The sequence below is a fragment of the Aquarana catesbeiana genome, linkage group LG07 (genome assembly GCF_042186555.1).
Source record: "Aquarana catesbeiana isolate 2022-GZ linkage group LG07, ASM4218655v1, whole genome shotgun sequence".
NCBI lineage: Eukaryota > Metazoa > Chordata > Amphibia > Anura > Ranidae > Aquarana > Aquarana catesbeiana.
Window position 1 is genome coordinate 74,678,342 of NC_133330.1, and position 13,295 is coordinate 74,691,636.

Genomic DNA, 13,295 nt, shown 5'->3' on the forward strand with positions numbered 1-13,295 from the left:
ACCCCTTTCGGCATGAACGTCGACTGGGATGTAAATTGTTTTATTAATAATAGCTAATATATACTTTTTTTTAGTACATGTATTTTTGTTTATACATGTATATGTTTTGACACTTGGGGGCAGTGTCTATATTTATATTGCTATTATTTTTTATATTTTTTATTATTTTTTATTATTTTTCATTCATTTTATTATTATTTTTATTCATTATTTCACCCTGGTTATATGCACATATTTTTCAGGGTTTATATTATCGCTATATTAGACTGAGAACTTCCTCCTTTTTTCTCTGTAATATCCGATATATTCTTTTTAAATTTTATATTTTGTATTGGTCTATGAAGGTTTTTATATTGTTGATGTATAATAACATTTGATTAATCATTTTATAGTTATGTAGCTGCTGATGTGTTACACGTATGTGCCTTGATTGCTATTTCCGGTTCGGGTGTCACTCACCTTCCGGATGCTGTTACGGCACATGTGCAGTCCCTTATTGTTTTTCCCCTTTTGGCTGGCGGTGACTTTGTTCCGCCCATCATGGGGAGAACACATTTGGGCTGGTTTAGGCTGTTGTTTTTTGCCTTGCACAGCTTAATTTCACATATATGGTTCATGTTTTATTTTCTCCTTCCCCTTCCTTTTTTTTTTTTTTTTTTTTTTTCCCCCTGGTTCTATTGTTCCATGCATGAAATAACTCCTGGTTAGTAAGATCGTACCGCGCATGCGCGGTCGAGTCGTTCATACCAACCAGCAAGGACGGCATTAATCAGGTCTTCCCATCCTTTATAATGAATGGATGTGCTGGCTGGTTTTGTCTTCCTGTTGCGCTGGGACACGCGGCCGTACTGCGCATGTGCGGCTGGCTGGTTTTGTTTTCCTGCCACGCTGGAACGCACGGCCGTACTGCGCATGTGCAGCCGATCGTGACTGTCCTGGCACTTCCTAGTTTAAAGACAGCACGGCCGTAGTGCGCAGGTGCTGCCGATCGTGACTGTCCTGGCACTTCCTAGTTTAAAGACAGCACGGCCGTAGTGCGCAGGTGCTGCCGGAATGTGCTATTAAAAACAGCTGTTGTATGTGTCATGCTGTCCTATCAGGGGTCAGCATGACTTAAGAAGTGCACTATATATTTGAGCGTGCTTGCATCATTGGCCACGCCTCTGATGATATCCACATAGGATGAAACATGTCAGGCTGGTCAATGCAAGTACGCTGAGAACCGCGGATTGTTCCTGTTTTCTGTGATGATTTTTACTTCATACCTGTAAGTAGACTACAATAAACTACTACTGTTTTACCTTACGGGCTTCACTATTTGTTGCTTTCTGTTTGCTGGTTTGTTCCTGCTGATGACTGCACCAACCTGTCCATCGTTAATACGAGTCCTGAGCTTTCTGAAATGTGGTGACCTGATTGTTTCCATGCTGTGCCTGCCCATGATGGAGTGTGCCATTTGGATTTGCTGCTGACCCTCTGCAATATATGAGTACATCGCCTATTTTTTATATCTTTCTGGTAAGCAGACTGATAGCACGTGGGTGTGGTGTGCTTTCCTTTTACACACTGAAGCTTGGTGGAGGTTTCACATCATCTTTTATTGCTGATTGAGTTCTATGGACTATTATCATTATTTGGACATTTATTTTATTTTATTTGAAGCTAGTTACTAGCCAGCAGCATCTGCATGAGCAATCTCAGTTAGGACCCCGTTCACACTTGTGCGACTTTTCCTGCGACTTTGGACATCAGAGTCGCATGACAAGTCGTACCCCTTGATTCCCAATGATAACCATTCATATTTGTGTGATTTCAAGTCGCACCGACTTCAAAGTAGTCCCTGCACTACTTTGGTCTGACTTTGATGCGAGTTGAGGTCCATAGACCTCAAGTTTACACAGGCATTCCCTGAAATCGCGTCCAAATCACGGTAATCGTGTGACTTTCAAGTCACGGCAGTGTGAAAGGGGCCTAAGGCTCCATTTACACTTGTGCAACTTGTCATGCAACTTTCGACATCAAAGTTGCATGACAAGTTGTTCCCCATGTTTTCCAGTAATAATAGTTCATGCACTACTTTGGTCTGACTTTCATGTAATATGAGGGCCATAGACTTCAATGTTAACTCTCAAAAGTTGCAGGAAAAATGTACCTGAATGTTATACAATGCAACAGTTGTCCATTATCACTGGTTAAAGCCAAAGTCGTTTCCAAGTTGCACTCATCCAAAGTTGCGCTCCAAAGTCGGGGCAACTTTGGAGCCATACAAGTGTGAATGGAGCCTAAAGCCGCATACACAGGAGCGGACTTTTCGACCGGACTGGTCCGACTGACTTTTTGACGGACTTCCAACGGACTTTCCCAACAAACGGACTTGCTTACACACGATCACACCAAAATCCGACGGATTCGTACATGATGACATATGACAGGACTAAAATAGGGAAGTTCATAGCCAGTAGCCAATAGTTGCCCTAGCGTCGGCTTTCGTCCGCCGGACTAGCATACAGACGAGCGGATTTTTCGATAGGAACTGGGTCCGGCGGAGTTCCGACGTAAAGATTTGAAACATGTTCCAAATCTTAAGTCCGTCAGATTTTTGACCGAAAAAGTCAGCTGCAGGTCCGATGAAGCCTACACACGGTCGAATTGTCCGCCGGACTCGGTCCGTCAGACCAGTCCAGTCGAAAAGTCCGCTCGTGTATACGTGGCATAAGGAACAACATCCTTACACTGCTAATAGACATGCCCCTCACCTTTTATTAATAAACCTATGAATCTGCAGGTATAACGTTTTCTACCATACTTCAGAGAATTCTAGAATCTTTTTTTCCCAGAATAGTTTTCCATAGATTAGCTACAAAGATAGAACAATATTAGACCACGGTTTATGCTGTATATTCCATCTGAATGTCCTCCGACTATGTATATGAAGGTTTCAGTGTGTACTAACTATGCAATATATATTACACAGGACACAGACTCTGTTGATGATAATAAGGCTTTATTGTAATTGTACTTTTACTTGTTACAATGAAAAAATGAATAAGCATAAAAAAAATCTATTCCTTTGGATGACGCCCACCTGGCAAAGAGAAGCAAGTAATGCCCTACATTCAAATATGTCCACCCTAGACGAGGCCAAATGTAATAAACGAAAATCTGACATCTATGCACAGGTCTGTTTTACTTGCTGGTACCATTTTTGTTTTTTTAATTTGCTGAGCGAACAAAACAAATCAAAGTAAAATCTGACTTGTGTATGCCCTTTACACTTCCATTCCCATTCTTAATTAAACCTGATGCATAAAACCTTTGAATGGTCTTCATTTAAAACATATGCCGCAGGGCCAAAATGAGACTTCAGTTGAATGCATTGACACATTGGATTTCAACAGTGATGTTTTTTTCTTTAAGAAGCAGAACAATTATATTGGGGTGGACAAGTCCCGTGCTTAAATAATTACATCATTAAATGCCATTTACTATTCTTATGACTTAGGAAGTGGCAGACGTCCAACTTCGAAATACACCAAAGTGGGAGAGCGTTTGCGACATGTCATCCCGGGTCACATGCAGTGTTCCATGACGTGTGGTGGTCGTGCTTGTAAATATGAAAACCCCACTCGATGGAGCGATGAGGAACAAGCTATAAAGGGGCTTTACTCCTCCTGGTAAGTTCATCATTGACTAATGCCGCTCATATTCAACACAGGGTGTATTATAGTATTAGGATCTAACTTGATTGTATCTGCTCAGGAAGTGAGAGTACTGTTGACTGGAGCAGCGTGCAGGGGGGTTGTTGGACTGCTGGAGACCTGGGCCACTTCTTGTGTGTGAGAGCAACAGTCTGACTGTCCAACGTTCTGCCCCCACGAGTATTTGAACCCATGCAGTAGCACTTAGCAACTAAAGAACCACTAAAACAGCAGCATATTTATTATGTATATGCAGCCCGACTGCATTACATTACAGTAATAGATGTAGAGGATTTGCTTGGGCTTTAAAGTAGTAATAAATGCTAGACTGTTTTCTTAATTGTCCCCCCCCCCAAACATTTACCCATGGTCCCATGTCATCACCACTGCTGGCTCTGGGACCATCTTCAGCATTCCCAGAACTCCAGGTCATAGGACAGAGATTCAGAAAGTGACAGGTTGCTGCTGTCATTCAAATTGCTAGGAGGAGGTAGCGGGGCATGGATTGCCAGATGCTGTGTGTTTCAGTGGATGCACACAGCCTCATTTGGGGACATGCACACATGTGTATCACCTTAGCAACCTGGCTAGCTAAAGGAGACACCTACAAAAAGGAAGGCGGTGGGTGTGGTTTGGGGAATGGCCTAACCACAAAGAAGGGACATTTTTTAAGGAAGAATGCTAAATATAACATGTAAAATAAAAACAATGGGTTTAATATAAAGAGAGTGACATACATCCTGCAGTTACATTGTTGTTATTTTAAGGAGGCTTCCATTTTGTGAACCTCCAGGATGTGCTTGGTAATCACTCATCTTTTAAAGGAGTTGTAAAGTCTCAATTCTATGCATTAAGATGAAAAACCTTCTGTGCTTCAGCTGCCCCCAGACCCCCCCCCCCCACACACACACACACTTTTTCTTACCTGAACCCGATCGTTCCAGGGACGAGCACGAGCCTAGCGGCTCCAGCCGCTGTCTCGGGTCCTCATTGGATAGATTGATAGCAGCAGCAGGAGGCATTGGGGGAAGGGCCGAGTCCTGCTGTCTGTGTCAATGGATGCAGCAGCAGGACTTGTAAGCGTGCCCGCATGGGTGCCTCCATGGAAAGCGTCTCTCCGTGGGGGCTCCCGATGAAGGGGAGGAGCCAGGAGCATCTCCGGGGCACCCCAGAAAAGGAGGATCGGGGCTACTCTGTGCAAAACCCTTGCACCGAGCATCTAAGTATAACGTGTTTGTTATTTTAAAGAAATAAAAAAAACAACCTTTACAATCACTTTAAAAACTAATTGCAGGTGACTTTTACCTCTCAGATGTGCAAGTTGAAGTGACACTTATCTTTAAATAGCCAGTACTTATATAAACTGATAAAGCAAAAACTGCAAGACAAAGAACTGATTTGAAAACATTTTTATTACTTTCTGTTTCAGGATAACAGATAAGATACTTGCAATGGCGAGACCTTCAACAGAAATCATTGAGAAATATAATATCATCAAGCAGTTCAAGAGGTAAGGTGGTTCTCTAATAAGTGGAGTGAACGCCATCTCTGTTTTCTGTCTTTTTGTTTTAAAGCCTTACTGTTTCAGCGTGGGACTCTTGTAGATGCTTGAAAGAAAATCTATACATGGGCTTCACAATTTTTATGTATTTTTATAATTTAAATGAAAATGTATTTGTTTATTCACTATAATGATTGATAATATGTAATTTATGAAATAAGAGCGCAGTTCCTTTATTTCTTTTTCATGTAGATGGTTGTTGTTGTCAAAGGTGGCCTTGTGCATTTGAACGCTGTTCTGCTTAACCAAATTGTGTTTGAAAGCAAAAGTCTGCTTTGGAACTGCTGCATTCATCTCAGTCTCTATAACAGGGGTGGGAAAACTGTGGCCCTCCAGCTGTTGCAAAGCTACAAGTCCCATTATGCCTCTGCCTCTGGGAGTCATGCTTCTAACTGTTGTCTTGCAATGCCTCATGGGACATGTGGTCCACAACAGCTGGAGGGCCACAGTTTGCCCACCCCTGCTCTAAGATAACCTTACTGTATGTATATGATAAGGTTCTCTCTTAGGCCGGTCTTAGACGGAGCATTTTTTTCCTGCAACCACGGGTGATTATAATAGCCACTAGCAATAATTGCTTGTGAAATCCGACAGGCTGGTTGTACCCAAGTTGATTGATTGATCAACTTGGATACATTCAGCTGATGAACTGACCAAGATTTGAACTGTCTATGGCCGGCTTTAATCAATCCTGTTCTGTGTAGATTACTGTATTTTGTCTACGTATAGAGTATGGAAAATACCAACTGTTCAGACAAGTGTACATCTCATACTTTGCATGTTATCTTCTTAAAGCCCTGATGAAGAGGGTCTGTTTGACCCCTGAAACGTATTGGTTTCATACTGAATGTAACATTTTAATAAAATGAACTTCTGGACTCTACATAATGTGCCTGGCACCTTCTTCACCTCCCCAGATAACTGAGGTTTGAATAAGACAGGTTCCACCTGTATATGCCCTAAAAAGGATGTTATTGGCACCTAATCTGAAACTTTTATGGATCTGAAATGGTGGTAAATATAGGGGTGTACTTATTTTTTCCATGTGGCAAATCTGCATTTTTGTTCATTTAGATCAGTGTTTCTGAACCGGGTTCCGCGAGAAGTCCCCAGGGGTCTGCAAACTACAAGGGTAGAAGAGGGGAGGGGGGAGCAGAGAACAGGAGGTGACATCCTGTGTTTAACAGCACTGAATGCAGACTGCATGGGGGGGGGGGGGGCAGAGAGTGGGGGCACACAACTGGGTCAGGTTGAATGTAGCAGGAGGTGAGATTATAATAGCATTATGTTATACCATAATTGTACATAATGCTATTATAATCTCACCTCCTGCTACATTCAGCCTGATCCAGCTGTGTGCCCCCACTCTTTGCTCCCCCCCCCCCTGCAGTCTTCATTCAGTTGCTACCATACACAGGATCTCACCTCCAGCAACATTCAGCCATGTGCTCCGACTGTCAGCACTTCCCTGGTACCACCCTCACAGGTTCAGAGGAGCTGGAACTATAGAGGAGGCACCAGGTATCAATGCACATTGACAATATTCGTTGTCACTGCACATTTTGCATGCATGTATGTTGTGAACAAGGCCCAACTGTTCCCATAGTCTGCTGTCTTTTTTATGAAACAGTATTTGGGAGTTTTGTTCAAGTTCAGCAAGGCCTCGTTCACAGCATATATGCAAAAAAACTGATGGAAAATATGTGCAGATTTGACTTGTATAGAATATTTTTGGCTTGTTCTAACGTAGGTCTGTGCAAGGACAAAAAGAAAACAATTGATTTTTATGTGCTCTGTTCACACTATAATGTTGGTGTCAGGTTAGTGCTAATAATTATTCTATTATTTAAAGCTATTTCTACAATAATTGTGGTTATATCTACAGCTCGCTGATCAGATCCAATGTTCCATGAGCTGCAGATCTGAATTTTTTTTTAGGGGATCGCCGAGATCTCAAACGTTTTGTCAAGGGTTCCTCCACAGTACAAAGGTTGAGAAACACTGATTTAGATTATAGAGAATTAATACACTATGTAAGAACAACGGGGTTGAATTTATAAAATTGGAAGCTCTGCATGACAGCCAATCAGCTTCTACCTTCGGCTTGTTCATTTAAGCTTTGACAATAAAACCTTGAAGCTGTTTCTATGCACAGCTGCACTAGATTTTGCACTCTCCAGTTTTAGTAAATCAACCCCCATGTGTGATTTTCTTCAAGTACATCACCTTTATCTGTAGGTACTGCTTGAATGAAGGTCTAATGTTTGACTATTCAAATATGTTAAATAAGTCAGCAATTTATATGGGGTATACTTACTTTTTCACGTGACTGTCTATAATATATATATAATAGGAAAAATTATTATTTGATCCCCTGCAGATTTTGTAAGTTTGCCCACTTACAAAGAAATGAAGGGTCTATAATTTTTATCATAGGTGTATTTTAAATGATAGACAGAATATCAACCAAAAATTCGGAAAAAACACATGATTCAAATGTTATAAATTAAGTTGCAGTTCGGTGAGTAAAATAAGTATTTGATTCCCAAGCAAACCATGACTTAGTACTTGGTGGAGAAACCCTTGTTGGCAAGCACAGAGGTAAGACTTTTCTTGTAGTTGGTTATCAGGTTTGCACACATCTCAGGAGGAATTTCAGTCCACTCTTCTTTACAGATCTTCTCTAAATACTTAAGGTTTCCTGGCTGTCGCTTGGCAACTCGAAGTTTCAGCTCCCTCCATACATTTTCTATAGGATTAAGGTCTGAAGACTGGCTAGGCCACTCCATGACCTTAATGTGCTTCTTCTTGAGCCACTCCTTTATTGCCTTGGCAGTATGTTTTGGGTCATTGTCATAATGGAAGACCCATCTATGACCCATCTTCAGAAGAAGATTCCCATCCAAAATTTTACAATACATGGCCGTCCAATAACACCTCAATACGGCAAAGTCGGTCTGTACCTTTAGCAGAGAAACAGTTCCATAGTATCATGTTTCCACCTCTGTGCTTGACTGTAGGGATGGTGTTCTTAGGGTCATAGTCAGTATTTTTCTTCCTCCAAACACAGCAAATCGAGTTAATGCCAACGAGCTCAGTTTTGGTCTCATCTGACCACAGCACTTTCTCCCAGTCCTTCTCTGAGTCATTTAGATGTTCATTGGTCTGTACATGTGTTTTTTTGAGGAGGGGGACCTTGCAGGCACTGCAGGATTTCAATCCATGGAGGCGTGTTGTGTTATCAATGGTTTGTTTGGTGACTGTGGACCCAACTGCCTTAAGATCATTCACAAGCTCCTCCCGTGTAGTTCTGGGACGATCCCTCACTTTTTTCATGATCATCCTTAACCCATGAGGCGAAACCTTGCATGGAGATCCAGACTGAGGGCAATAGATGGTTATTTTGTATTTCTTCTGTCTGCAAATAATAACAATCCGTCGTCTCCTTCTCACCAAGCTTCTTGCTGATGGTCTTGTAGCCAATTCCAGCCTTGTGTAGGTCTACAATCTTGTCCCTGACATCCTTTGATAGCTCTTTGGTCTTGCCCATGATGGTGAGGTTTGAAAGGAAGAAAGAGATTCTGTGGACAGGTGTCTTTTATACACATAACAAGTCATTGTTAGTTGTAATCTGTGATCCACATAATTGTCGTAATTGTCCTAATCTGTTTACCACATAAGCACATACTGTAGCCAGTCTGTCGGAGCCAGTATTGATTGTTGGTTGGTTGATCAAATACTTATTTTACTCACTGAACTGCAACTCCATTCATAACATTTGTTTCATGTGTTTTTTCTGGATTTTTGGTTGATATTCTGTCTCTATCATTTACAATACACTTATGATAAAAAAGATAGACCCTTTATTTCCTTGCAAGTGGGCAAACTTACAAAATCTGCAGGGATCGAATCATTATTTTCCCCACTGTAAATATATCAAATATTTGTATGTGTATGACAGCAGCTGTCAAATACACAGTATATATGTTATTTCGATTTTTGTATTTCCTTTTTTTTTGAGCAGAGGTGGGCGGTGGATGGCTGGTTGATAAAGGTAGAGTGTTCCATATGTCTGTGCTATGGGGAGAACTTAAAAAATGCAAATCTAATTTTCATTGGTTTGACACATTTCATTTCATACATAACTCTATAATAAAAATGTGGCTGACCTGGATATTAAATATATCTTATTTACCTCTATTTCTGAAGCTGTGGAATAAAAACAGTAATTAACCTGCAGCGTCCTGGGGAGCACGCAAGCTGCGGGAATTCTTTAGAGCAAGAAAGTGGGTTCACGTATCTTCCAGAGGCCTTTATGGAAGCTGAAAGTAAGTTCGATCCTGCTGTTTGTTCTCATTAATTATAAAACAGCATCAATTTGTGTTGCTGGGCTAAGGGGCCGTTGTATAAGGTCCATCAGTCGGTAACAAAAGTCATTACTACATGTAATTGGAAAGTACACTCTCTCACTGTGGTGTCACAGATGCTGGAAAAACATTGTGACTTATTTAAACAGTGCCAATCTTGCTGTTATATTGACAATGTGCAAGCAGTATTCTCACTTTGCTTAATTAAATTTTTCTAATTGCATGGAATCATAGCGTGCATTCAAGATTTGCTGGTTGTATCCGTTTTCTTTTGTCAGGCTTTTTTTTACTTTATTTTCACATGGTGACCCTTCCAGTAACGCACTTCCTGTCCTTAGAGTTATAACATTCATTCACTCTACTGTATCTATGAGGGGCAGCGTTGTCCCCTTAGGACAGGCCCACAGAAAGCATGAGGAAGGTGTTCTCTAGTCCACAGAGATAGCTGGGAACAGAGTGCACAGGATGCTATCTGCTCACAAGATTTTTGGCAGGATTAACAAGTAAGTATTTGCACTTAGAGAACAGATATAACAGCTCTTCTTTTTGTGCTTTTGAGCCAGCCGGTTGAGCCTCAGGCTGGCCATACATGGATCGAATTTTGGCTGGTTCAGCAGGGTCCAGTTGAGTTTTGATCTATGCTTGACTATTGTAGTTGAACAGAAGTCAATCTACCAATCATCTTCTGTTCAACTACCCTATCTGTATTAGCACCACAGGCAATAGGCTGCAGCTCTGATCTGTGTATTCTGACCGTGGGAGTAGTCTCCTCACTGTCAAAATGCAATCACACAGCAGGGAGGATTCCCCTATCCATGTTGAATGTGTGGATGTCGGGATCGAGTCAGCTTTAGGCTCCTTTCCATATTTTTTAAGGCTTTAAGTTTTCTTTGTTGACGTAAGATGCCTTTTTTTCAATGAACTCAGCAGTAACTCCTTGTCTTATCAGACCAAATTCCCAGTCAGACAACTTGTACCTCACAGCAAGCAGCTCTCCTGTGTTTCTCTTTGCGTAACCCATAGTGCTCTGAGAATCCTTTGTCATGTCTAAAGCTTTATATACACCAGGGATAAGGCGACTTTGGCTTACCAGCTGTGGTGAAACTACAAAGCCCATGATGGCTTTACCTCAGGGAGTCATACCAATGAGTGTTATGCCCCATACACACGATCGGACATTCCAACAACAAAATCCATGTATTTTTTTATTTTTTGTTGGCTCAAACTTGTCTTGCATACACATGGTCACACAAATCTTGTAGGAAATTCCGAACATCAAGAACGCGGTGACGTACAACACGCACGACGAGCCGAGAAAAATGAAGTTCAATAGCCAGTGCGGCTCTTCTGCTTGATTCTGAGCATGCGTGGAACTTTCTTTGTCGGAATTGTGTACACGCGATTGGAATTTACGACAACAAATTTTGTTTTTGGAAAATTTGAGATCCAGATCTCAAATTTTGTGTGATGTAAATTCTGGTGTAAAATATCTGATGGAGCCTACACATGGTCGGAATTTCCGACAATAAGCTCCCAGCGAACATTTTCCGTCGGAAAATCTGACCGTGTGCACGGGGCATTAGAGTTCTCATGGGACTTGTAGTTTCACCAGAGCTGTAGGGTCGAAGTAGCTTTACTCGATATACAGTACACTATATGGCAAATAGTTTGGGAATTTCTGCCCATTACACCTACCATTTTGCCAAAGTTATGTAAATAATTCCACAAATTATTGAGTTCAGGTGGTTTCACTGAAGGATACTCTTTATGCTACAGCGTACAGTACGAGGGAATTTTAGTAATTTGTGTGTTTACAACCTCGTGGCAACAGTTTGGATATGACCCTTTTCTGTTCTAGCATGACTGTGCCCTTGTGCACAAGGCCAGCTTAATAAAGACATGGTTTGGTGTTGATAAACTTGGATGACCTACACAAAGCCTTGATCTCAACACTAATGAACACCTTTGGGATAATTTGGAATGCCAGTTGTGAATAAGGTCTTCTCTTTCAACATCACCACCTGATCTCATAAATGCTTTTTCTTGACTGCATGGGCACACATTCTCAGACACAATCCAAAAAGTTGTGGTAAGCCTTCCCAGAAGAGTGGAGGCTGTTATAGCCACAAAGGGGGATGTGGGAACTACATATTAATGGACATAATTGTAGAAATCCACCTAAGTAGACCCAGAAGTTGCCAACATCCCGATATTAGAATCATGTAAGGAAAGTATCCTCCAAAAATATACTATGGGACTTTAAGGGCAACAAAACAGTAGCACAATATCAGAAAAATAGAAATATATTTATTATTATAAAAAGTATGGTGCATACATCATCATGACTAGAGTGCATAAAAACACAAGGCAGAACAGAAATATGAATACAATTCCTTATGTATTGAGCCCGACGCATTTCAGATCCTAGAGAGAGTCCTTTCTTCAGGGGCATTCCATGTGAGGTATTTCTGCTATACAATCTTCTACAAAGAAACACAGTTACAGATCAAAATCAGAATAAGGGATCTCTTCTTTAAGCCTCGGGGTTGTAACACTTTGGTATCTTAACACCCCGAGATATCATTTCAATGTTTGTTTTTGCAGCATTTTACATGGAATGCAATTCACAAATAGACTACATTTGATATATAGTTTTTACATATATTGTTAGTTTTATTCAGTGGGAGTGTTCACTTTAATTTGATTATTAGATTTGTGGTGGGGGTGGAATCACCTTTTGGTGTTATAGCTAGAAACACAGTAGTTTGTATATTTATTTGGCTGCGCAAATTGAGAAATCTATAGAAATATTCCTTTATTTGCATAGAATTAATAAACAAGCTCTTCCAAAAAGGAAATTGTAAGAAAATCTGAAAAAAATTGTTAGGAGATTGTTATCTGATACTTCATTTATTTTGATTTCTGTGAGAAGTGAACCTTTTTTATAAGCTTTTGTGTTGTCACTGAATGTTGATGATGAATCGTTTCACAAGCCTTTTGTGATTAGATTTTCCACATCTGCTCCCCACTACAGGAACCCTACATAATGTTTTTTATTAGTAATTGCTAATTAATATGACAGTGAACTCCAAGCTAGATTAATTAGATCATGATAAAACTCCTGTAGCAGCCTGTGATTGTGACGTACCACCTCATGTGCAGAAGTCACTTATTCTTGGTTTAATGTAATAAAATGCTTATCTCTTTCAGTTTATTTCTACAATTTTGGATGGAAAGACTACGGTGTTGCTTCCCTGACCACAATTCTTGATATGGTGAAAGTTATGTCATTTGCCTTACAAGAAGGAAAAGTAGCAATTCATTGCCATGCCGGCCTAGGACGGACAGGTAAGACGAGTTTAAAGAGACATTATCTTTGAGCAGATCTACAGCCAGTTATAAGTTCCAGTGCTGTAATTAAATTTTGAACATAATTCATACCCTTGGCTGCACCCAAAATAAAAGATTGTTAGGATGTTTTATCATGTGCACCCCAGTGTTCAATGTGTAAGGCCTGGGTAAAGCAAAACTCCACCAAAAATAAAATATTTTAGGATCTTAGTTGTTTATTCTATATACTGTATATGCCCCATGTTATTCCTATAACTGTGAACATCCTCTATTTGCAAAGTTTAGCTCTATTCTTCCTTTGAAATCCCAGTAATGATA

General features: G+C 40.6%; 1 protein-coding gene across 2 annotated transcripts in view; it reads left to right on the forward strand.

Moving 5' to 3' along the window:
- Nucleotides 1-13,295, forward strand: part of PTPDC1 (protein tyrosine phosphatase domain containing 1) — a 161,684-nt gene that overhangs the window by 113,144 nt on the left and 35,245 nt on the right. For both annotated transcript variants that reach the window (XM_073592333.1, XM_073592332.1), the window contains exons 3-6: nucleotides 3,503-3,674; nucleotides 5,128-5,208; nucleotides 9,469-9,587; nucleotides 12,837-12,974. In XM_073592333.1, coding sequence (XP_073448434.1) covers nucleotides 3,503-3,674; nucleotides 5,128-5,208; nucleotides 9,469-9,587; nucleotides 12,837-12,974 — 510 coding nt within the window. The remainder of the gene's footprint in view (nucleotides 1-3,502; nucleotides 3,675-5,127; nucleotides 5,209-9,468; nucleotides 9,588-12,836; nucleotides 12,975-13,295) is intronic.